This window comes from Pseudorca crassidens, chromosome 15 (assembly GCF_039906515.1).
Source record: "Pseudorca crassidens isolate mPseCra1 chromosome 15, mPseCra1.hap1, whole genome shotgun sequence".
Classification (NCBI taxonomy): Eukaryota; Metazoa; Chordata; class Mammalia; order Artiodactyla; family Delphinidae; genus Pseudorca; species Pseudorca crassidens.
The window spans coordinates 59,168,624-59,190,575 of record NC_090310.1 but is presented as its reverse complement, the minus strand read 5'-3'; the positions used below and the strand labels follow the sequence as shown (position 1 = coordinate 59,190,575).

Genomic DNA, 21,952 nt, shown 5'->3' with positions numbered 1-21,952 from the left:
AGCAAAAGCCAACTGATACAACTGGCTCCCTCTGCCCCCTTCTAGAGTGTTTTCCTATGTTGGACAGAGGCTAGAAAGTAAGAAACTGCATTTCCCAGATTTTTTTTTTTTCGGCCACGCTGTGCAGCATGTGGGATCTTAGTTCCCCGACCAGGGATCGAACTCATGCCCCCTGCATTGGGAGTGTGGAGTCTTAACCACTGAATCGCCAGGGAAGTCCCTCCTGGATTCTTTTGCAGCTAGAGTTATGAGTATTAAGGTCTGACAATTAGATGCCCCACCAGAGATTGGGGGTGGGGGGCAGAGGCCATCTTCCCGCTGTCACTTATGCTGACAGCAAGGACACAGAGATGCAAGGTCTAGAGCCAGTCTCAGCAGCCGGACTCAGCATATTCCTGCATCAACCAGATGTTGAGACAGAGCCATGTGGAGCTGAGGGTGGCAGCAGTGGCCTCCTCAGTTCTGACCATGGTTATGGTAATGTGCTGTTGAACTCAGTTACTCCAGTGGCAGCCTTCTGACTCCTGCTTCTCCATTCCCCCTCACCATTTTGCACCAACTAATTCCCTGTATGAAATTCCTTCCTGTGAAAAAACTGACTCTGTCAAGTGTTGGTGAAGAAGAAGACTGTGCTGGAGAACCTGGATCCATCGATATACTTGCTGGTGGTAGTATAAAGTGGTGCAACCACTTTGGAGAATTGGTTGGAAGCTTCTAATAAAGCTAAACATACCCTACCCTCTTGTTCACCAATTTTTAAATGCGTGCATAACTCCACAAAAAGACTTATATGTGAATGTTCATAGCAGCTTTATTCCTAATAGCCTAAACCCCGAAAAAGCTGAATATTCCACTAAAAGTAGAATAAATAAACAAATTGTGATATATTCATATAATGGGATACTGCTCAGCAATGAAAGAGAAATTCCTGACACACGGAACAGCATAGATGGATGTCAGCAATGTTGTGTAAAAGATGCCAGAGACAAAACAGTATGTATGATGTGATTCCATTTATATTAAATTCAAGATCAGGCAAAACTAAACAATGATGATGGAATCAGAATAGTGACTGAGGATGGAGACTGAAAAAGGAGTACAAGGGAACTTTCTGGGGAGATGGAAATATCCTAGATCTTGATCTAGGAGCTGGTTACACAGGTATTTACTTGGATAAAAGGTAATCAATTTTCACAGTTAAAATGGATGTATTTCACGAAATGTAAATCATGCTTCAAGAAACAAAAACCTTTTGTGCACATAATACCTACAGTGATTTCTGTTTTCTGCACTGAGCTCCAGATCCTGGGGGAGGGGCCCTAGGAAAAGAGACAGCAAGAGGGCCTGAAAGCAAGTCAGGCACCAATAAGTATGGCAGGAAGCTGGGCTCTTGGAGGGATGTGGCCAGGGAATGGCCTTCTGCGTTGGGGGAGGTGTGTGAATTTTAGGAACTCCAATATCTAACTTTGAAGGCATGTCCTACCCATGCACTCATTTCCCTGTTTTTCCCGAAACTGCAAGTAAATGTCTGTTGCCAAGCAACTTATGTCAGTAGTTCTCAGAAAGGAAGGGCAGGATGGCAGCCCCTGAGTGGCAGGTGATGAGTAACACAATGTCCTGAGGTTGGTGAGGCCACACAGACCATAGGGGGTTGGATAGCCCCAGAGGCGCTGGCTGCAGCAGGGATCGGACCCATGAGCTGACACAGACCAAGTCCCTTCCTCCTCCTGAGACCCCTGAGAGGTAAGGTGGACTCATACCAGACCAGACCCTTTTATGTCCTTCCCATGTGGCTGGGCGAGGCAAGGGTGATTCCAGGAAGCCAGAGGACTCAGAGATCCGGCACTGTAGAAGAGAAAGTACTAGAAGAAAAGACACCAGAGTGTTACCAGTAGTTTTTTCTGGGTGGTGGATTATAAGTATGAATTTTGGTTTTCTTCCTCAAACATTTCTGTTTTTCCCCATACTAACTTTATAAGCATGTATTAATTTTTCATAATAAAGTTGACAGTGTAAAAAAATAAAATAGTTTAAAGAATAACAATTTAAAAACTTATTACTTGAAATGAGGTTGTAAAGGCAGGGATTATATTTTGTTTTTCAGTTTGGAGAGTCCCCTGAAGGAACTTAGACATTTGAACATGTACATTTTTGGGGCCCTCTGGCACTGTCTTTGGGCCTGACTTTGGTCTCTGGGGGGAAACATGAGCTGGTGGTTGCTGAGTCATAGCATGTGAGCCACAGCCTTCCTTGGAGCACTGGTCTGGAGACATGGGCCACCTGCTTGGGGATGAACTTTACTGGTGAGGGGGCCTCCTAGGACCTCAATGGAGCGGGGGGTGATCTGTAGTATAGATCACTCTCTGGACTTGCCTTTCCCCTAATAAATGCACAATGATCAATAAATTTTATTCATGAAATAGGGTGGGATGCAGTCAACAGTGAAAGGTAATATAAATAGCTGGATAGAGTCAAAAGATGATTTTTAAATTTCACTTAAAATTTTCATTTTCAAATAATTTCAGACTTACGAAACAGTTGCAAAAATAATACAAATGTTTACATCTTACGTAACCACAGTACAATGACCAAAACCAGAAAATTAACCGTAATAGAATATTAAATAATCCAAAGGCCTTAGTAAGAGTTCATCATTTGTCCCACTGATGTCCTTTTTCAGTTTCAGGGTCCAACCCAGAATCCCACATTGCTTTTAGTTGTTATGTTTCTTTATTCTCCTTTAATCTGGAGCAGTTCCTCAGTCTTTCCTTGTCTTTCATGTCCTTCACATTTTTGGAGAGTTATTCTATAGATCAGTGCTGTCCAATACAACTTAAAAAAAACTGGCCAATAGAACTTTCTGTGATGATAGAAATACTCTATATCTATGCTGTCCAATATGATAGTCATTAGCCACATGAAAATAGCATTTGAAATGTGGCTAGTGGGGATGAGGAACTGAATCTTACTTTTTTTTTTTTACATCTTTATTGGAGTATAATTGCTTTACAATGGTGTGTTAGTTTCTGCTTTATAACAAATGAATTTTACATTTTATTTAATTTTAATTAAAATAGCTATATGTGGCAAGTGGCTACGGTATTGTGTAGGACAGCTGTTGAATGTTCCTTATTTTGGGTTTCCTCAGATTATGAGTTTTAGCAAGAATACCATAGATGTGATGTTGTGCCCTCCTTTGGTTCCCTGAAAAAGGTGGCAGGAAACTACCTAGACCTGGATTTTTATTGTGGCAAAATATACATAATGTAAAATTTACCATTTTAACCAGTTTTAATTGTAAAGTTCTGTGGCATTAAGTACATTTACATTGTGCATTCATCACCATCATCCATTCCAGAACTTTTTCCTCTTCCCCAGCTGAAACTCTCTACCCATTAGACACTACCTCTCCATTCTCCATTGCCTCAAGCCCCTGGCAATCACCATTCTACTTTCTACTCTGTGAATTTGACTACTCTAGATCCCTTATGTAAGTGGAGTCATACAGTTGTCCTTTTGTGACTGGCTTATTTCACTTAGTATAATGCTGTCAAAGTTCATCCATGTAATAGCATATGTTAGAATTTTTGTCCTTTTTAAGGCTAAATAATATTCCATTGTATGTATATACTATATTTTGTTCTATCCATTCATCCATCAATAGACATTTGGGTTGCTTCTCCCTTGTGGCTATTGTGAATAATGCTGCTATCCTGGTGGCCAGTAAATGAAAGAGAGCTATGACTGCACCCTCAAACTCGGTACCTCTGCCAGTGTTAATGGTAGTAGGACTAACGGCCTTCCAGACAATGGTTTCACAGATGTTGGTGGCAATAAAGAGGGAAATCCCAGACCCCAAGCTGTAACCCTTCTGTAGCAGCTCATCTAACAGCAGCACAATCAAACCAGCAACAAACAACTGAATGATGATAAGGAGACAGATTCCAGAACCCATTTCAGCGGGATCCCCGTACATGCCCGTCATGACATACACAATGGCTTGCCCGATGGTAATGATCATACCAAATAGTTTCTGGGCTGCATTGAATAGGGCTCTGTCTTTGGGTGTATCTCCAACTCTGGGCTCTATCTTTGGGTGTGTCTCCAACTTCAATGATTTTGGCTCCAGCTAACAACTGCATAATCAAACCAGATGTTACAATTGGGGAGATACCCAATTCCATTAGCATTCCTCTGTGGGATGCAAGAATAACTCTCATCCAGTAGAAAGGATCTGCAGAATCTGATGACATGATTCCAAATAGTGGTATCTGACAACATACTAAGAAGATGAAGAGAGTTATAGCAGTCCGTAGTACCTCCTCTCCAAACTTGATTTTCCTTTCATGTTTCTGAATTTCTGGTAGAACTGCACAGGAAGGTTTGATAACTTCTAAAAATTTGATGCCCGTGGTGGCGGCTAGAGCAGCCGGGCTGGGCCCTGATACCTCGGCGTGGCCTTCGCTCGGGTCCCGCGGCTCGGGCCTCGGGGCCCACTCCCGACACGCTCTGGCCTGCCCCGCCTATTTTTACTTTTTTGAGGAACTGCCGTACTGTTTTGCATAGCAGCTGCACCATTTCACATTCCCACCCGAAATGTATAAAGGTTCCAATTTCTCCATATCCTTGCTGACACCTCATTTTGTTTGTTTCTTCTATAATAGCTGGTTGATATTTGCTGTAGACTGACTGTTTTTGTCTGCTCCACTCCCCCATTCATATATTGAAAACTAATCCCCAATGTGACGGTATTTGGAGGTGGGGTCATTGGGAGGTGATTAGATCATAAGGGTGAAGCCCTCATGAATAGAATTAGTGCTTTTTTTTTGAATTTTATTTATTTTTTTATACAGCAGGTTCTTATTAGTCATCCATTTTATACACATCAGTGTATAGATGTCAACCCCAATCTCCCAGTTCATCACACCACCCCTTCCCCACCCCCACGCTGCTTTCCCCCCATGGTGTCCATACGTTTGTTCTCTACATCTGGGTCTCAATTTCTGCCCTGCAAACCAGTTCATCTGTACCATTTTTCTTGGTTCCATATATATGCGTTAATATATGATATTTGTTTTTCTCTTTCTGACTTACTTCACTCTGTATGCCAGTCTCTAGATCCATACACGTCTCTACAAATGACCCAATTTCGTTCCTTTTTATGGCTGAGTAATATTCCACTGTATATATGTACCACATCTTCTTTATCCAGTCATCTGTCAATGGGCATTTAGGTTGCTTCCATGACCTGGCTATTGTAAATAGTGCTGCAGTGAACATTGGGGTGCATGTGTCTTTTTGCATTATGGTTTTCTCTGGGTATATGCCCAGTAGTGGGATTGCTGGATCATATGGTAATTCTATTTTTAGTTTTTTAAGGAACCTCCATACTGTTCTCCATAGTGGCTGTATCAATTTACATTCCCACCAACAGTGCAAAAGGGTTCCCTTTTCTCCACACCCTCTCCAGCATTTGTTGTTTGTAGATTTTCGGATGATGCCCATTCTAACCGGTGTGAGGTGATACCTCATTGCAGTTTTAATTTGCATTTCTCTAATAATTAGTGATGTTGATCAGCTTTTCATGTGCTTCTTGGCCATCTGTATGTCTTCTTTGGAGAAATGTCTATTTAGGTCTTCTGCCCAATTTTGGATTGGGTTGTTTATTTTTAAAATATTGAGCTGCATGAGCTGTTTATATATTTTGGAGATTAATCCTTTGTCTGTTGATTCGTTTGCAAATATTTTCTCGCATTCTGAGGGTTGTCTTTTCATCTTGTTTATGGTTTCCTTTGCTTTGCAAAAGCTTTTAAGTTTCATTAGGTCCCATTTGTTTATTTTTGTATTTCTTTCCATTACTCTAGGAGGTGGATCAAAAAAGATCTTGCTGTGATTTATGTCAAAGAGTGTTCTGCGTATGTTTTCCTCTAAGAGTTTTATAATGTCTGGTCTTACATTTAGGTCTCTAATCCATTTTGGTTTTATTTTTGTGTATGGTGTTAGGGAGTGTTCTAATTTCATTCTTTTACATGTAGCTGCCCAGTTTTCCCAGCACCACTTATTGAAGAGACTGTCTTTTCTCCATTGTATATCCTTGCCTCCTTTGTCATGGATTAGTTGACCATAGGTGTGTGGCTTTATCTCTGGGCTTTCTATCTTGTTCCATTGATCTATATTTCTGTTTTTGTGCCAGTACCATATTGTCTTGATTACTGTAGCTTTGTAGCGTAGTCTGAAGTCAGGGAGTCTGATTCCTCCAGCTCTGCTTTTTTCCCTCAAGGCTGCTTTGGCTATTCGGGGTCTTTCGTGTCTCCATACAAATTTTAAGATTTTTTGTTCTAGTTCTGTAAAAAATGCCATTGGTAATTTGATAGGGATTGCATTGAATCTTTAGATTGCTTTGGGTAATGTAGTCATTTTCACAATATTGATTCTTCCAATCCAGGAACATAGTATATCTCTCCATCTGTTGGTATCATCTTTAATTTCTTTCATCAGTGTCTTATAGTTTTCTGCATACAGGTCTTTTGTCTCCCTAGGTAGGTTTGTTCTGGGTATTTTATTCTTTTTATTGCAATGGTAAATAGGAGTGTTTCCTTAATTTCTCTTTCAGAATTTTCATCATTAGTATATAGGAATGCAAGAGATTTCTGTGCATTAATTTTGTGTCCTGCAACTTTACCAAATTCATTGATTAGCTCTAGTAGTTTTCTGGTGGCATCTTTAGGATTCTCTATGTATAGTATCATGTCATCTGCAAACAGTGACAGTTTTACTTCTTCTTTTCCAATTTGTATTCCTTTTATTTCTTTTTCTTCTCTGATTGCCATGGCTAGGACTTCCAAAACTATGTTGAATAATAGTGGTGAGAGTGGACATCCTTGCCTTGTTCTTGATGTTAGAGGAAGTGCTTTCAGTTTTTCACCATTGAGAATGATGTTTGCTGTGGGTTTGTCATATACAGCCTTCATTATGTTGAGGTAGGTTCCCTCTATGCCCACTTTCTGGAGAGTTTTTATCATAAATGGGTGTTGAATTTTGTCAAAAGTTTTTTCTGCATCTATTGAGATGATCGTATGGTTTTTCTCCTTATTTTTGACTGCACTGGGTCTTCATTGCTGTGCGTGGACATTCTCTAATTGCGGCGAGTGGGGGCTACTCTTCGTTGCAGTGCGTGAGCTTCTCACTGTGGTGGCTTCTCGTTGCGGAGCACGGGCTCTAGGCGCGTGGGCTTCAGTTGTTGTGGCACGTGGGCTCAGTAGTTGTGGCTCGCAGGCTTAGTTCCTCCACGGCATGTAGGATCTTCCCAGACCAGGGCTCGAACCCATGTCCCCTGCATTGGCAGGTGGATTCTTTTTTTCTAAACATCTTTATTGGAGTATAGTTGCTTTACAATGGCGTGTTAGTTTCTACTGTATAACAAAGTGAATCAGCTATACATATACATATATCCCCATATCTCCTCCCTCTTGCATCTCTCTGCCACCCTCTCTATCCCACCCCTCTAGGTGGACACAGGGCACCAAGCTGATCTTCCTGTGCTATGCGGCTGCTTCCCACTAGCTATTTTACATTTGGTAGTGTATATATGTCCATGCCACTCTCTCACTTCGTCCCAGCTTACCCTTCCCCCTCCCTGTGTCCTCAAGTCCATTCTCTATGTCTGCATCTTTATTCCTGTCCTGCCCCTAGGTTCTTCACAACCTTTTTTTTTTTTTTAGATTCCATATATATGTGCTAACATATGGTATTTTTTTTCTCTTTCTGACTTACTGCTCTCTGTATGACAGGTTCTAGGTCCATTCACCTCACTATAAATAACTCAATTTCGTTTCTTTTTATGGCTGAGTAATATTCCATTGTATATATGTGCCACATCTTCTTTATCCATTCATCTGTTGATGGACACTTAGGTTGCTTCCATGTCCAGGTGATTGTAAATAGAGCTGCAATGAACATTGTGGTACATGACTCTTTTTGAATTATGGTTTTCTCAGGGTGTATGCCCAGTACTGGGATTGTTGGGTTGTATGGTAGTTCTATTTTTAGTTTTTTGAGGAACCTCCATACTGTTCTCCATAGTGGCTGTATCAATTTACATTCCCACCAACAGTGCAAGAGGGTTCCCTTTTCTCCACACCCTCTCCAGCATTTATTGTTTGTAGTTTTTTTTTTTTTTTTTTTTGCGGTACGCGGGCCTCTCACTGTTGTGGCCTCTCCCGTTGCGGAGTACAGGCTCCGGACGCACAGGCTCAGCGGCCATGGTTCATGGGCCCAGCCGCTCCACGGCATGTGGGATCTTCCCGGACCAGGGCACAAACCTGTGTCCCCTGCATCGGCAGGCGGCCTCTCAACCACTGCGCCACCAGTGAAGCCCTGTTTGTAGATTTTTTGATCATGGCCATTCTAATTGGTGTGAGGTGATACCTCATTGTAATTTTGATTTGCATTTCTCTAACGATTAGTGATGTTGAGCATCGTTTCATGTGTTTGTTGTCAATCTGTGTACCTTCTTTGGAGAAATGTCTATTTAGGTCTTCTGCCCATGTTTGCATTGGGTTCTTTAAAAAAAAAAATTTATTTATTTATTGGCTGTGTTGGGTCTTCGTTTCTGTGCATGGGCTTTCTCTAGTTGCGGCGAGCGGGGGCTACTCTTCCTTGCAGTGCGTGGACTTTTGATTGTCGTGGCTTCTCTTGTTGCAGAGCATGGGCTCTAGGCGTGCGGGCTTCAGTAGTTGTGGCATGCGGGCTCAGTCGTTGTGGCTCGCGGGCTCTAGAGCTCAGGCTCAGTAGTTGTGGTGCATGGGTTTAGTTGCTCTGCGGCATGTGGGATCTTCCTGGGCCAGGACTCAAACCAGTGTCGCCTACATTGGCAGGCGGATTCTTAACCACTGCGCCACCAGGGAAGCCCTGTTTGTTTTTTTGATATTGAGCTGCATGAGCTGCTTGTATATTTTGGAGACTAATCCTTTGTCAGTTGCTTCGTTTGCAAATATTTTCTCCCATTCTGAGGGTTGTCTTTTCATCTTGTTTATGGTTTCCTTTGCTGTGCAAGAGCTTTTAAGTTTCATTAGGTCTCATTTATTTATTTTTGTTTTTATTTCCATTTTCTAGGAGGTGGGTCTAAAAGGATCTTTCTGTGATTTATGTCATGGAGTGTTCTGCGTATGTTTTCCTCTAAGAGTTTTATAGTGTCTGGCCTTACATTTAGGTCTTTAATCCATTTTGAGTTTATTTTTGTGTATGGTGTTAGGGAGTGTTCTAATTTCATTCTTTTATATGTAGCTGTCCAGTTTTCCCAGCACCACTTATTGAAGAGGCTGCCTTTTCTCCATTGTATATTCTTGCCTCCTTTATCAAAGATAAGGTGACCATATGTGTGTGGGTTTATCTCTGGCAGGCGGATTCTTAACGACTGCGCCACCAGGGAAGTCCGTAGAATTAGTGCTTTTTTAAGAGAGCTCCCTTGCTCCTTCTGCCTTCTGAGGACACAGTGAGAAGACTGAGTCTGTGAACAAGGAAGACAGCTCTTACCAGACACCTAATCTGTTGGCACCTTGATCTTGGACTTCCCAGCCTCCAGAACCAAGAAATAAATGTTTGTTGTATAAGCCACCCAGCCTATGGTATTTTTGTTAGATCAGCCCAAATGCAGTAAGTCAGTATCTCATTGTGTTTTTCAGGAAGCTGTGTTTTTTAAAGCCTTGCAAGGTCCAGCAAAGACAGAGGATGACAACTGCATTTGAAAGCCAGTCACCATACTCCCAATGGTCTTCCTGCAAGAATTAGATATGAGGTCACTGAATTTGGGGTGGGTAGCAAGCAGGAGTAAATTCTCAAACTAATCAACATTCACCCTGTCTTGGCTGAGCTGGCTTTATCACAGTTGAGTTCAGGTGTGATGTTAACAACATTTTGTAAATGCTGAATGTTGTGAAATATCCACAGGGTTACTACATAAAGTAATAAAATCTCATCTGAATGGTGTTCAGGCATCTTTCTACGATTCAGTTTGGTACCACTGATTTTGGAGACAGGTGTGTGCTCAGGCATTTGCAAGTGATCTCACCCAAACCTCTTAGCCCTCAGTTGTCTGTCATTATTTTTTAAGTTTAAAAAATTTTTTTTTATTATTTCGAAAAAATTTATTATTTATTTATTTTTGGCTGTGTTGGGTCTTTGTTGCCGCGCACTGGCTTTCTCTAGTTACGGCGAGCGGGGGCTACTCTTTGTTGAGGTGCCCAGGTTTCTCATTGCGGTGGCTTCTCTTGTTCCGGAGCATGGGATCTAGGTGTGTGGGCTTCAATAGTTGTGGTACAGGGGTTCAGTAGTTGTGGCTCGTGGGTTCTATAATTCAGGCTCAGTAGTTGTGATACAGGGGCTTAGTTGCTCCGTGGCATGTGGGATCTTTCAGGACCAAGGCTCAAACCCATCCCCTGCATTGGCAGGTGGATTCTTAACCACTGCACCACCAGGGAAGCCCTGTCTTTCTTTTCAAAGTTGCAGTATAAAGTGTAACAACACTTTTTCTAAAAGAATTTTTTTTGATGTGACTTTTTTTTTTTAAGTCTTTATTGAACTTGTCACAACATTGCTTCTGTTCTATGTTTTGGCCTTTTTTTGGCCACGAGGCATGTGGGATCTTAGCTCCCCGACCAGGGATCGAACCTGCACCCCCTGCATTGAAAGGCAAAGTCTTCACCACTGGACCGCCAGGGAAGTCCTAAAAAGTGTAACAATCTTAAGTGTACAGATGACGTATTTTTACATATGTGCAAGCCCAGGTACCCACCACTCACATCAAGATATTGAACATTTCCATCACTCCAGAACGCTCTTTTGTACCCACTCCTCAACATTCCCCAGAGGTAACCAGTGATATGATTTCTGTTTATGTAGACGAGTTTTGCCTGTTTTTGAACCTTATCGTACCTTGTGGCTGGGAACAGACAGCATGTACTTTTTGTGCTGGGCTTGTTTAGCCATGTTGCCCATTCATCCTGGTAAGATTCATGCATGTTGTATCGATAGTTTTTCGCCTTTGTTGTTTTTCACTTCTGTGTACACCACAGTTTGTCTCTCCATTCTATTAATGGACATTTGGGTTGTTTCCAGAGTTTGCCTATTGTCAATACAGCCACTATGAACATTATCTATTGTGCATGTTTCCAGGTGGACTCATAGGTCAACCAGGAGTGATTGCTGGGTGATAGGGTTGGCATATGTTTAACTTAAGAACTGCCAAACGTTTTTCCAAATCTTTTAATCTTTCTTTAAAATAGGAAAAAATAAACCTCTACCTGGTTATTTTGCGGATATTTAATGGGCCCTAAGGTATAAGACTTTAAGTCTGTACCTGGAACTCAGTGGGCACTCAATAATTGCTGGCCTCTGGCCCAGCAGAGGAAGGGCGAGGTGGTAGGCGAGCACTGCCGTGAGGTACCGCCCTAAATCATTGATCGGAGGAGGCCTTTCCCACGCAGCACTCAAGGCCCACACCCTGCGAGCCGGGCGAGCCAACCTTGGCGCCCTTGCCCTGCATACAGCTACATGCCCCGATCCTGCCTCCTCAAGTCCAGAATGAGTGTCGCCTGGCTGGGTACTCATACCCTTGTGAACTCTGCGTGACACCGGACGTTTATTGAGCACTGACTGTGTGCTTAGGCCCTGGGCGTCCAGGAGCGAACTACATAAAGACCCTCACCCCTCAAATTACTCGGCGGAAGGAGGGGGTAGCTTCGCGTGGGAAGCGTCGGGATCGAGCCCACCACGGTTTCTACTTGGTTTCTAGTCAGACCCTGGGCTTCCCCTGGAAGTTGCTCGAGACGAAGACGGAAAGATCATCTGCACTTTCGTGGACTTAGTAGGAACCCAGGTCTGTCCCGAGCGCGCGTCCAGAGCCTCGAGGCCCCGCAAACAGAGGCCAAGTGCCCGCCCCCGCTGTCTGCCCAATGGCCGCGCGGCCCTACCCCCCGCCCTTCCCTCCCTGAAGGGGAGGGTTCCCGGCTGTCCGCGACTGGAGGCAGGTCGCCGGGTCGTGGCTACCGAAGGTAAGATCGTCACCTTGGGAGCTCGGTCCTCTGGACTCAGGGCGCACAGATGCCTTTCGGGGAGGTGGTACGCGGCGCAGGAGCCGAGTCGGACTAGGAGTCCGCCGGGGTGCACGGGGCTTGGGGCGCGCGGGGAGCTGGGAAGAGCAGGTACTAACGCATAGGGTGTTCGGGGCAGCGAGAGCTCCGTGCACCACATCCAGCACCGGGGGCTCGGGAGGTGGGTGGCGCGGGCGCCTGCTCGGGCTGGAGGGGAGGTTGGGCCGGAAGGAGAAGGGCGCTGGCTACTGAGCTCCTCCAGTTGCCCACAGGCCCAGGGTGACTCCCAGGCGAGGCCTAGCCCGGGTGCGCCAATCTCTGGCGGCCGCGCTTTTGGGGGTCGCGGACTGCCGCCCTCCCTTGGTTCTTGGCTGTTTTCGGTGGTTCAGAACAGCCTCCCGGTCCTCCGCGGACCTGGGTCTGGCCCGGGAATTCAGGAATAGGAGCCGAGACTGTGAGGCCTCGCCCCTTCCGGGAGGGCGGAGCGCTCTAAACTCAGCTTCTGGCGCAGTCGGGTCAGAACTCTCCTAGACGCGACGGTCAGGAACTATCCGCCCCACATCTTATCTGAGGCCGGAAGGAGGTGCTTGGAAAACACTGGAAAAAACAAAACCGACATTCTTCGTTTGGAGGCTCAAAAACATCTGGAAGGACATCTGGAAGAACCTGAGAACCCGGCTGTTGTGGAGGGCAGGGTTAGAACGTCCTCAGACGTGTCCGAAAGATTTCCATACCTCGCAAGAGAAGGGACTAAATAGTGCATCTTCCGAGGCACACAGTCACTTAGCGACCCCCCTCACCCAGGCAGTGTCCTTGGCCCCTTCCAGGGCTTCAAGGCAGGGGGCTGTGTGAGTCTCACTTGCCGCAGGGGTCTCTAAGCCCTGCAAGGTGTATGGTGAGCTGCAATGAGGCAACAAGTTCTGGGTTCAAATCCTGTTAGGCCACTGGTCAGCTGTGCAACTTGGCATCGCTTGTCCTCTTGGGATTGTGGCAAGAATTAAATGAAAGAAACTTAGGATGTGCCTGCCTATAGTGGACCCTCAATAAATGTGAACAAATATGGGCTTCCTTTCTTTTTGGTTGGACAATTACATACACCCATACTCCCCAAACTCTTTGCCTCAAAGGCTGAGGCTGGGATGCAGAAGAATGTATCACCTGACTCTCTCCTGGTACTTCTCTGGGTCCCATGGGAGGGAAGGAGGGATCTGTTCGCCACCACAGAGTTTTTCCCCCGCCCCACCTCTCTGATCCTCTTGATTTCTGTCACTGGTACTCGCCCCACCAGGAATGTAGCACCTGGTGGTTGGCAAAGCAGGTCATGCAGCATGTGGCTATGAGGCTGGTGGGCTGTAGGTAGGGAGGACTACTGCTCCATTTCCCATGTGGCAGGGGACTGGTGGCCTCAGCAGCTTCTGGGCACTCTCTACTCTGCAGCACTGTCTCTTAGAGGTCCCACCCAAGCTTGACATCCAAGTTTCTACTCCAGCCTGCCCCTCTCCTCTGCCCACTTCCCTCCCTGAAAACCCCTTTGGACATCCAATAGCATCTCAAGCTTCACTTGTTCAAAATGGAACTCTGGAGTCCTCTCTGCACCACTGCTTCTCCCCCAGACTCTCTGGCTTGCTAAGTGGCACCCTCCATCCACCTAGTGCCTTGATTCTTCTCTCTCCTTCACCTCCCATATCCACAAAATACCAGGAATCCAGCCATCTCTTGCCACCTTCATGGTTACCATCCTGGCCATACCCATCATGTATTCCCTGCTGTGGCCTCCTGACTTGTCTCCCTGCTTCCGTCCTGCCCCCTCCCCAGTCCAGGATCCTCACAACCACCACAGAGGTCTTTAACATAAATCAAATAAGTCAAATCAAATAAAATCCTCTCCCTTTCCTGCTCAAAGCCCTCCAATGGCTCCCTGTTTCACTCCAAATAAAACCCAAAGTCCCTTCTTGTAATGCCCTACATTAGTGGCCCTTCCCAACCTCCTTGACTTGAACTCTGCCCCTCCCCCTAGCTTTCTAAACCTGGACAACTCCAATCTACTTTCTATTCTTCAAACATGCCAAGCTTGTTTCACCTTAGGACTTCTCACTTGCTGTGCCCTCTGCCCAAAACACTGATCTTCTTACATTCGAGTTCAGCTCAAATGTCAGTTCAGAAAAGCTTCCCTCCCCATCCCAGTTCAAGCAGCATGCCCTTCTTCAGGGGCTGTATCTCACCATCTGCTTTATTTTCTCTGTAACCTTTATTACTGTCTGGAATTCTTATTTATGTGTATGTTTTCTGATTTGTTATCTGTCTCATTCCAGTAGAATGTAAATTGGATGGTGGCAGAGATCTTGTCTGTCTTATTCCCTGCAGCTCTCTCCCATGAGAAAGGCAAATAAGAAACAAGCAAACAAACAGATCTATAATTGAAAATTGTGTTAAGTGCTACATAAGCAACCTGCGGCAATTGATTCTATTGGGGGTACTTTTAAATTTCAGGCTTATAAGGCTGAACTACTGTATTGTCAAAACAACCTCTCTGAGCCATTTTAGGGGTGAGGACAAGCCTGGAAAAGGCTGATAACTTGCCTGGGGTCACACCCAGAAGTGGAACTCAGCCTCCTACTGAAAAAATATGTATGTAGGGCTTCTCTGGTGGTGCAGTGGTTAAGAATCTGCCTGCCAATGTAGGGGACACAGGTTCGAGCCCTAGTCCGGAAAGATCCCACATGCTGCGCAGAAACTAAGCCCATGCGCCACAGCTACTGAGCCTGAGCTCTAGAGCCTGCGAGCCACAACTACTGAACCCATGTGCTACAACTACTGAAGCCCGTGCGCCTAGAGCCCGTGCTCTGCAACAAGAGAAGCCACCAAAATGAGAAGCCTGTGCACCTCAATGAAGAGTAGCTCCCGCTCGTTGCAACTAGAGAGAGCCCATGTGCAGCAATGAAGACCCAACACAGCCAAAAATTTAAAAAAAAAAATTTTTTTTTTAATTTAAAAAATGTGTATAGCAAGATTTAGTGTAATGGTGGGCCTGCAGTCATGTTCTGGGAAGAACCTGATCCCAGATCCTGAAGACCTCAGTTCTTTGCTCTTCTACTCACTAGCAAGTCCCCTTAATTCCTTGGTGCTTCATTTTCTTCATGGTAAGAATAGGGTAGATCCTATTATTATGTTGGGTGCCTTCTCCTCTTCCCCATCCTCTCCCTCCTACCCCTCCTCCTCCCTCTCCTCCCCTTCCCCCTCAGTATACTCCAAAGGAGCAGCACTTCTAGGCGGTGCCCTTTTGCTATCAGAAGCTAGGGGCACATTCAGACCTGGGGATAATGGGGCAGGAGCCAGAGCTCTCCCCAACAATGACCGACTTGCAGGGCAGAAATGGGCCCTAGGTCTTCTAGATCTGATTTTTTTTTTTTTCACCAATTTGTTTTTAGGCAAATTCATTGAGGGCCTCTGAGACTTAAGCAGTAAAATAGGATGATTAAAGAAAAGAGCAAAAATTCCAAAGAGTTGAAAAAGAAAGAGAGAATTGCCTTTTGTCCAACTCTGTTGCCATGTGTGGTCTGTTATCTTCCAGTCTTTTTTCCTCTCTCTCAGTCCATCCACCCTTCATGGGCCAGAGCCCTCTGCCACTTCAGAACCCAGACAGCGATGACGTTTGCTGAGGACAAGACTTATCAGTATATCCGCGACCATCATGGCAATTTTTGCAATATTCATGTTCTGGAGATTCTGCCTTACCTATCCTGCCTCACAATAAGTGACCAGGTGAGCCGGGGCGTGACAACCAGGCATGGACTGGGGGCAGGGCTGTGGAATTCAGAGCTTCTCCCAAGCCAGGACCAACTCCTTCCTTCTCTGTTGTATCTTGCTTCCCATCCTTGACAGTTTTCTAACTTTCAGAATGAAGTGTGGCTCAGGGTGTCCTTTCCAACCTCACTGAGCTCCCTCTTGTGTCGTTTTGGTATAGTGCTCCAAAATATGGCACTGAGATTTCTGGGCTTGGGACCCCTCACCCACTTTCATCGGAACCTTCTTTTTCTTTATCTCTTTTGTCCTTGTTCCTGTTTAGTTTCAATTGCATTCTCCTAGTCATGGGACCCATCCTGGCAGGGCGCCTGGGGCTCAACTTTGAGAGTCTTTGGGAACCAGACTGTGCTAGCTCCCTCAGCACTTGCTGTGGGCCTCTAGTGAAGTGAGCCTGGCCCCTCCCAGTTTTAGCTGTCCCCACATTGAACCCTGAGGCCTCCCTCTGCTTCCTCCATGCAGATACCGGTGGTATGTGAGTTTGTGGCTGGTAGGGTTTGGCTCCTCCCTCTTGTATTTTGGTGTTTGTGGGAATACCTTGCCATTTAGTTCTGCAGTAAATGTTTTCTGTGAGTTTTTTTTTTTCCTGTGCGTTTTTGTTTCTGCTCTCTGGTTGCTTGTTTGTATGTGCTAAGCCTCAGTTTCCTCATCAGTAGAGTAGGGGTAATAATAGCATTAAATAAGATAATTCATGCAAAGCCCTGAGCAGAGAGCCTGGGACACAGTAAGGCCTATTTCCTGGACCTTTAAACTTGGGCTTAAACTCTGGCCTTGTCCTGGGCTCTGACTCAGTTTCAGATGGTTGCTTCCATCTTGTAGCTTTCTAGGTACCTCCATCTGCAGCTGTCCCCTCCAGAGTGGGGAGGGGGTTAGGGCTACCAGGCTTGAGCTTGGTGGCAGGGCTGTGTCTTTCAGGACCGACTGCGGGCCTCCTATGAGCGCTGGGGGAACCAGGGCACTCTCTGGGACCTCTTCAACAGCCTTCGGCGGAGGAACGGCTGGGTGCCTTCCTTCATTGGGGCACTGAGGGCCTGTGAACTGTCCAGTCTCGCTGATGAAGTGGACCGAGTCTACCAGAGCAACCTGCTACGTGAGCCTCCCACCTTGGCCCTTCTTCTGGAACTCCTGTCTGATTCCCTGGCCTCCACTCTCCCTCTCCTCTCACCCCATACCTGCTGTCTTCATCTCTCATCCTCCCTCCCATCACTCCTGGGCAGTGGACAAACCTGAGTGTAGATCCATGCTTTGCCACTTATTAATCTTTATTAACCCTTTGGCCAAGCCCCTTTATTCCCTAAGTCTCAGTCTTCTTCTCTGTAAAATGGGGCTAATGGCAACATTTACCTTGTAGGGCTGCAGTGGATACCATGGGATGATGGCATGTTGAGTGCTTAGCTGGGGCTGGGTACCTTCCATGTGCTCAGCAAATGGAGCCTCCTCTAATTTTTGTGGCTGTGACGTTTGCCTCCCACGCTTTTCTCATTTCCTCCCGTCTACTCTCCCTCAGTTTGCCTTCCCTCTCTTTGCTCATCTCTTCTCTCCCCCTCCCTTCACTGTCTCTTCTTTCTTCCTCATGGGCTCCTTACTTCCTTTCCCCTCATCTCTTCCCCTCCCACTGGTTTCCCCTAGAGCCTCCTTAGCTGCCTCCCACCCCCGCAGCTGCCCAGTTATCCCTCAAAGCCCTCTCAATGCTCCCTGCCAGGCCAAGTACTCAGAGGGGGTCTGCTGAGGCCAGGGTCTCAGGGGCTGAGGCAGGAAGAAAATTCACACCAGCCCTATATATATTTCAGACTAGAGACAATTCCTGAGACACTGCTCAGATTTACAGCCTTAAAATATCCCCATGTTTGCCTTTCTTTTTTTTCCTCCCCCTCCCTTCCTTCCTCCCCTCCTTCCTTTCTAACATCTCTTCATTTGTGGAGATTACCAGTGATTCCCCCAGATAAAAACAGCTGTGGTAGGGCCAGGCGTGGATGGTGGGGGCAAAGGGGAGGGGCTGAGGAGGAAGCTTTAGGTCAGGGGTCAGATAGTGGTGAAAGCCACCCACGAGGAGGAGAAGAAAGCCACGGTGTCCCAGAATGCCTGGGGAAAGAGAAGTGGTGACTGCTGACACAGTCTGGGTGGTGAGAGGCCTGCGAGGTGCCCCCAACACTCTCACTTCCCCCACTACTCCTCCTACCTCTCCTTGTCCTCTCCACCACCACTCCCTCCGATACCTGCCTCCTGCTTCGGGAAGCTGGTCTCCTCTGAGGAGTACTGCCCACGTCAGGATAGAGTTTGATGCTGTGGGGAACTGATAGCCATGGACCTGGAGTTCTAGGAGCACCCAGGCCTCTCTTGTCACTGAGAGCACCCCAATTCCTCCTTGACATCACAATATCTTTGTCCTTCAGGGAATCCGAACAACTCCCCATCCCCACTGGAGCGGCCATCAGTTCCTGCTGGGGTTCCAGGGCCATCCACACCTGCTGTGGCCCCCAGCATCCCCTGCAATGGCTACAGAGAGGACGAGCCAAGTTACCCTATGCCTGTCCAGGACACCCAGTCACCAGAGTCCCTGGGAGAGGTGTGTCCTCACGATCTACCTTGAACCTCCTGCTTTTGTGTTCCCGTCTGCCCATTTCTGCTCACCCAGCCTTCCGGAAGTCCCCGACAAATCATGCCTAATCTCTGCTCAGAACCCCAGGGCTCCCCCAATATGGATCTGCCCCAGCTCCCGGACTGCCAACCAGGTCTTCACTATGTGGCAGCCCCCACCCCTCTGTCATCAGCCAGCTGTGAGGTCACAATTCTGAGGTCTTTGCAGTGGTCCATGTGAGATGTTGAGCTGGGTCAAGGGATCAGGGGATGACCAGATGAGGGAGAGTGAGGGAGCAGGAGGTGATGGGGGAAGGGGGGGATGTTTGGAGCTGTAATCATTGCCAGTAAAGTTTGGGGGTTAAGATGACTGATTCTATTGGGATAGGATGAGTGGGCAGTGAGGTGTCCAGGAGACACCACTTGGACTTGAAGCATAAGAAAGGGGTCTGTGCAGTGGCCCCAAAGATGGGGACCTTTCTTTAGGGCCAGACAGATGAATAGGGACCCCCCATAGGATGATTTTCTATGAGGTGGCTTCAAAGTCACCTGCAGATAGAAGTCCTGGCAATGACCAAAGCCGAGGCAAGGGCTTTCTTGGTCCTGTGCTTCATGGCATGGGCTGTGGCCTGTAGGAGCCATCCCAAGCATAAGCTGCCCTTTGCCAGCTCCTGGGAGAAGCAACTGCCTTATTCATATATTCCTTCGTGCAGAGTTCGAAGAAAGCCCCACAGCCACCCAGCTCTGGGGCTGTCCTCAAGAGGCTGGGTGGCCCCCTGCAGCCCTCATCTGACACTGTGGCCCTCAGCCCTCTGACCTGCAGTGGACATCAGGAGCAAGACACAGAACTGGGCACTACCCACACAGCAGGTATGCATGGACCCTGGAGTTATAGGGCCTTTCTGACCTCCCAGTGAGGGTAAGGGTTAGAGTTGCCCCTCTGGTTTTCTTGGACAGGAGGCAAAGGTGGTATTCCCCAGGGAAATGAGTTCACCCCAGGGAACAACCCAGTTCCTCAGAGGGCATATTGGTTAGTATTTGCTTTGTAACATACAATCCCAAAATTTAGTAGCTTAAAATACGACTATTTACTTAGCTCATGATTGTGTGGGTCAGCAATTTGGGCTGGCTCAGATGGGCTGAATTCCCTCTTATATATGCATCAGGGTACATATAAGCTGTTTACGGCTGTTGGCTGGGGCACCTCAGTTCTCTTCTATGAGTCTCTTACCTTCCAGCAGTCAAGCCCATTTCATATACCTGAGCAGAGTTCTGAGAGAGGGAGAGTGGGCTTCTGGGGCATAGGCTCAAAACTGGCGCAGTTTTCCTCCTGCCTCTTTCTGTGGGACAAAGCAAGTTACAAGGCCAGCCCAGCATCAAGGAGTAGAAAGATAGACTCCATCCCTACATGAGAGGACTGACAAGGTCACATTGCAGAGGGCGTGGATACAGGTAGAAGTGAATTAGGGCCATGCCTGCGCTATACCAAAGGGACTATGTAGGGATCCGCCAGGACCTGGAGGACAGTGCAAGAAGAGTACAGGGCTGGGCCAGCTGTTGTCAGGGAGCACTGCCCTACCCTAAAGGGGTCTCTAGCTCCCAGTGAATCACTAAAACTTTTCAGCCCCCAGGAGAAGTATGTTCTTCATCAGCCAAGGGCCTGGACCCTTATATCAGACATCTCAGGAATATAGTGCTATCTACTCTGATGTCTCAGGCTGGCATCTCTGCACCACTATTTCCCAAACTGTGTTCCACATGACAGTGATGCCCAGCCAGCCCACAGTGCCCACGGAACAGCCACAAGACACAGGAGCTCAGAGAAGCCACCTTAGCGTCCCATGCTCCTGTCACACCAAACTCTAACCCACGTATCCTTTTGCACTTTGCATTGTCAGCTTGCTGTGGAACATCTTTTCAAGAAATGCTACTGTGGACCAGGGAGGCAGAGGGCACTTTGATTTCAGTATGAGTATGGACACAGGTCCCATGAGATTCTGTGGTGTTAGCTTTGGGATGGGGGGTGGTGGACATCAGAATCACTCCCGACCTTTGTCAGCTGTAGGGCCAGGCATGTGTGTTCTCAAGAGTTCCATGGTGAATCCTTATGTAGCTGCCTTTATGGACCATCACCACCTGCTCCCTCCTGATTCCCCCAGTTCAGACTCTCCTCCCAGGGGTGGCTTTGTCCCTGTACCCTCAAGCCCTTGGGCCTCCTAGAAGATTTGCACACACTGGGGGCTGACTGGGCCTCTGGTGCCACATGACTGGTGTGAGCTCTTCTAAGAAGAGCCATCCTGCTCCTCTTGCCCTGGCCTAGGATTGTTCCTGCTGAGAGGAAAGATGGCAGTGGGAGAAACATCCAGGATTCCACTTGTCTAAGGAGAGGATGGAAGAGGCAGACACAAGAGGAAAGGGGGGTGTCCTAGGCAGGAGAAGAAAAAGCAGAGAGGAAAATTAATAATGATTTTCAAGCTCCTAGACCCTGTTAAAGGGAGGGATCATTTTGCTCTTGTGAGAGAACACGTCAAGGACTGAGGAGGGACAGGACCAAGGATTTATCTGCAACCATTGGGCCTTCAGCCCTGGGAACCAAAGAGACTGTGGAGAGTCCTCCATGGGTAGGCGGTTGGGAGGCTTGGATGCAATAGGGATGGTGTGAGCTGGGGCAGAGAGACCCTTCTCCAGCCCTCTGATCCCAAGGCCACTGTGATTTTAGGATAACACTCCTGTGGGTTTGTGTTTCTCATTTTGTTTTGCCACCTGCAGGCGTGGTCTCCAGTTTCACATCATCCTATGGGCCTGTGTCTCCGACTGTCTCCTTCCAGCCCTTGGTCCGTTCTACCCCCAGGGCAAGCTGCTTGCCTGGACCCCCAGTGTCAGCTCCATCTATTGGCACCTCCTCCTCCTCCACTGGCTTGGCCTCTGCAGGAGGTGCTGGTGACCAGGCTGAAGGTACCATCTGCTCCAGCGGGGCAGGGGTGCCCACCAACTCAGCATTTGGCAGCACAGTGCCTTCCAAGTTGTCCACCAGCTTGAAGCCCCCTGGTGCAATGCCCATTAATGTGCTCACCAGTCTAGCACCATCCAAATTGCCCATCAACTCAGTGCATTCTGGCGTGGTGCCACCCAAAGTGCCTACTGGCTTGGTGCCTGGCCACAGGAAACATATGTGCACGGTGCCCAGAAAGCTGCCTGCCAACACAGGGCCCACCATCAGGAACAGCAACAGACTTGTGGAGGTGAGTCCTCGCCCCTCCTAGCAGTGATCCAGGCCTCTTCCTTGTACCCTTTCCAGTCTCCATTCTGTCTCCAGCCTAGGCTGGTCCAGGGCTTCTTCTGAGGGCATAGGGACAGCTGAGACCTAGCCTCATCCAGACCTAACACCATGTCCTTTAGAGTAATAATAATCATTAGAACTCTTAAGTGTGAATGCTTCAGGAGGGTCAGGCTTGCTGGGCCACCTCCACTGGTCACATGCATTA

General features: G+C 47.2%; 1 protein-coding gene across 4 annotated transcripts in view; it reads left to right on the top strand.

The window, feature by feature from the left end:
• Positions 1–21,952, top strand: part of AP5S1 (adaptor related protein complex 5 subunit sigma 1) — a 40,212-nt gene that overhangs the window by 16,029 nt on the left and 2,231 nt on the right. The window contains exons 2-7 of one of the 4 annotated variants that reach the window (XM_067707572.1): positions 11,792–12,050; positions 15,681–15,851; positions 16,791–16,980; positions 18,284–18,456; positions 19,181–19,337; positions 21,237–21,709. In XM_067707572.1, the coding sequence (XP_067563673.1) occupies positions 15,735–15,851; positions 16,791–16,980; positions 18,284–18,456; positions 19,181–19,337; positions 21,237–21,709 (1,110 nt within the window). In that variant the 5' untranslated portion in view covers positions 11,792–12,050; positions 15,681–15,734. Of the gene's footprint in view, positions 1–11,791; positions 12,051–15,660; positions 15,852–16,790; positions 16,981–18,283; positions 18,457–19,180; positions 19,338–21,236; positions 21,710–21,952 lie in introns of all 4 variants that reach the window. The other 3 variants (XM_067707571.1, XM_067707574.1, XM_067707573.1) reach the window with 3 other exon arrangements.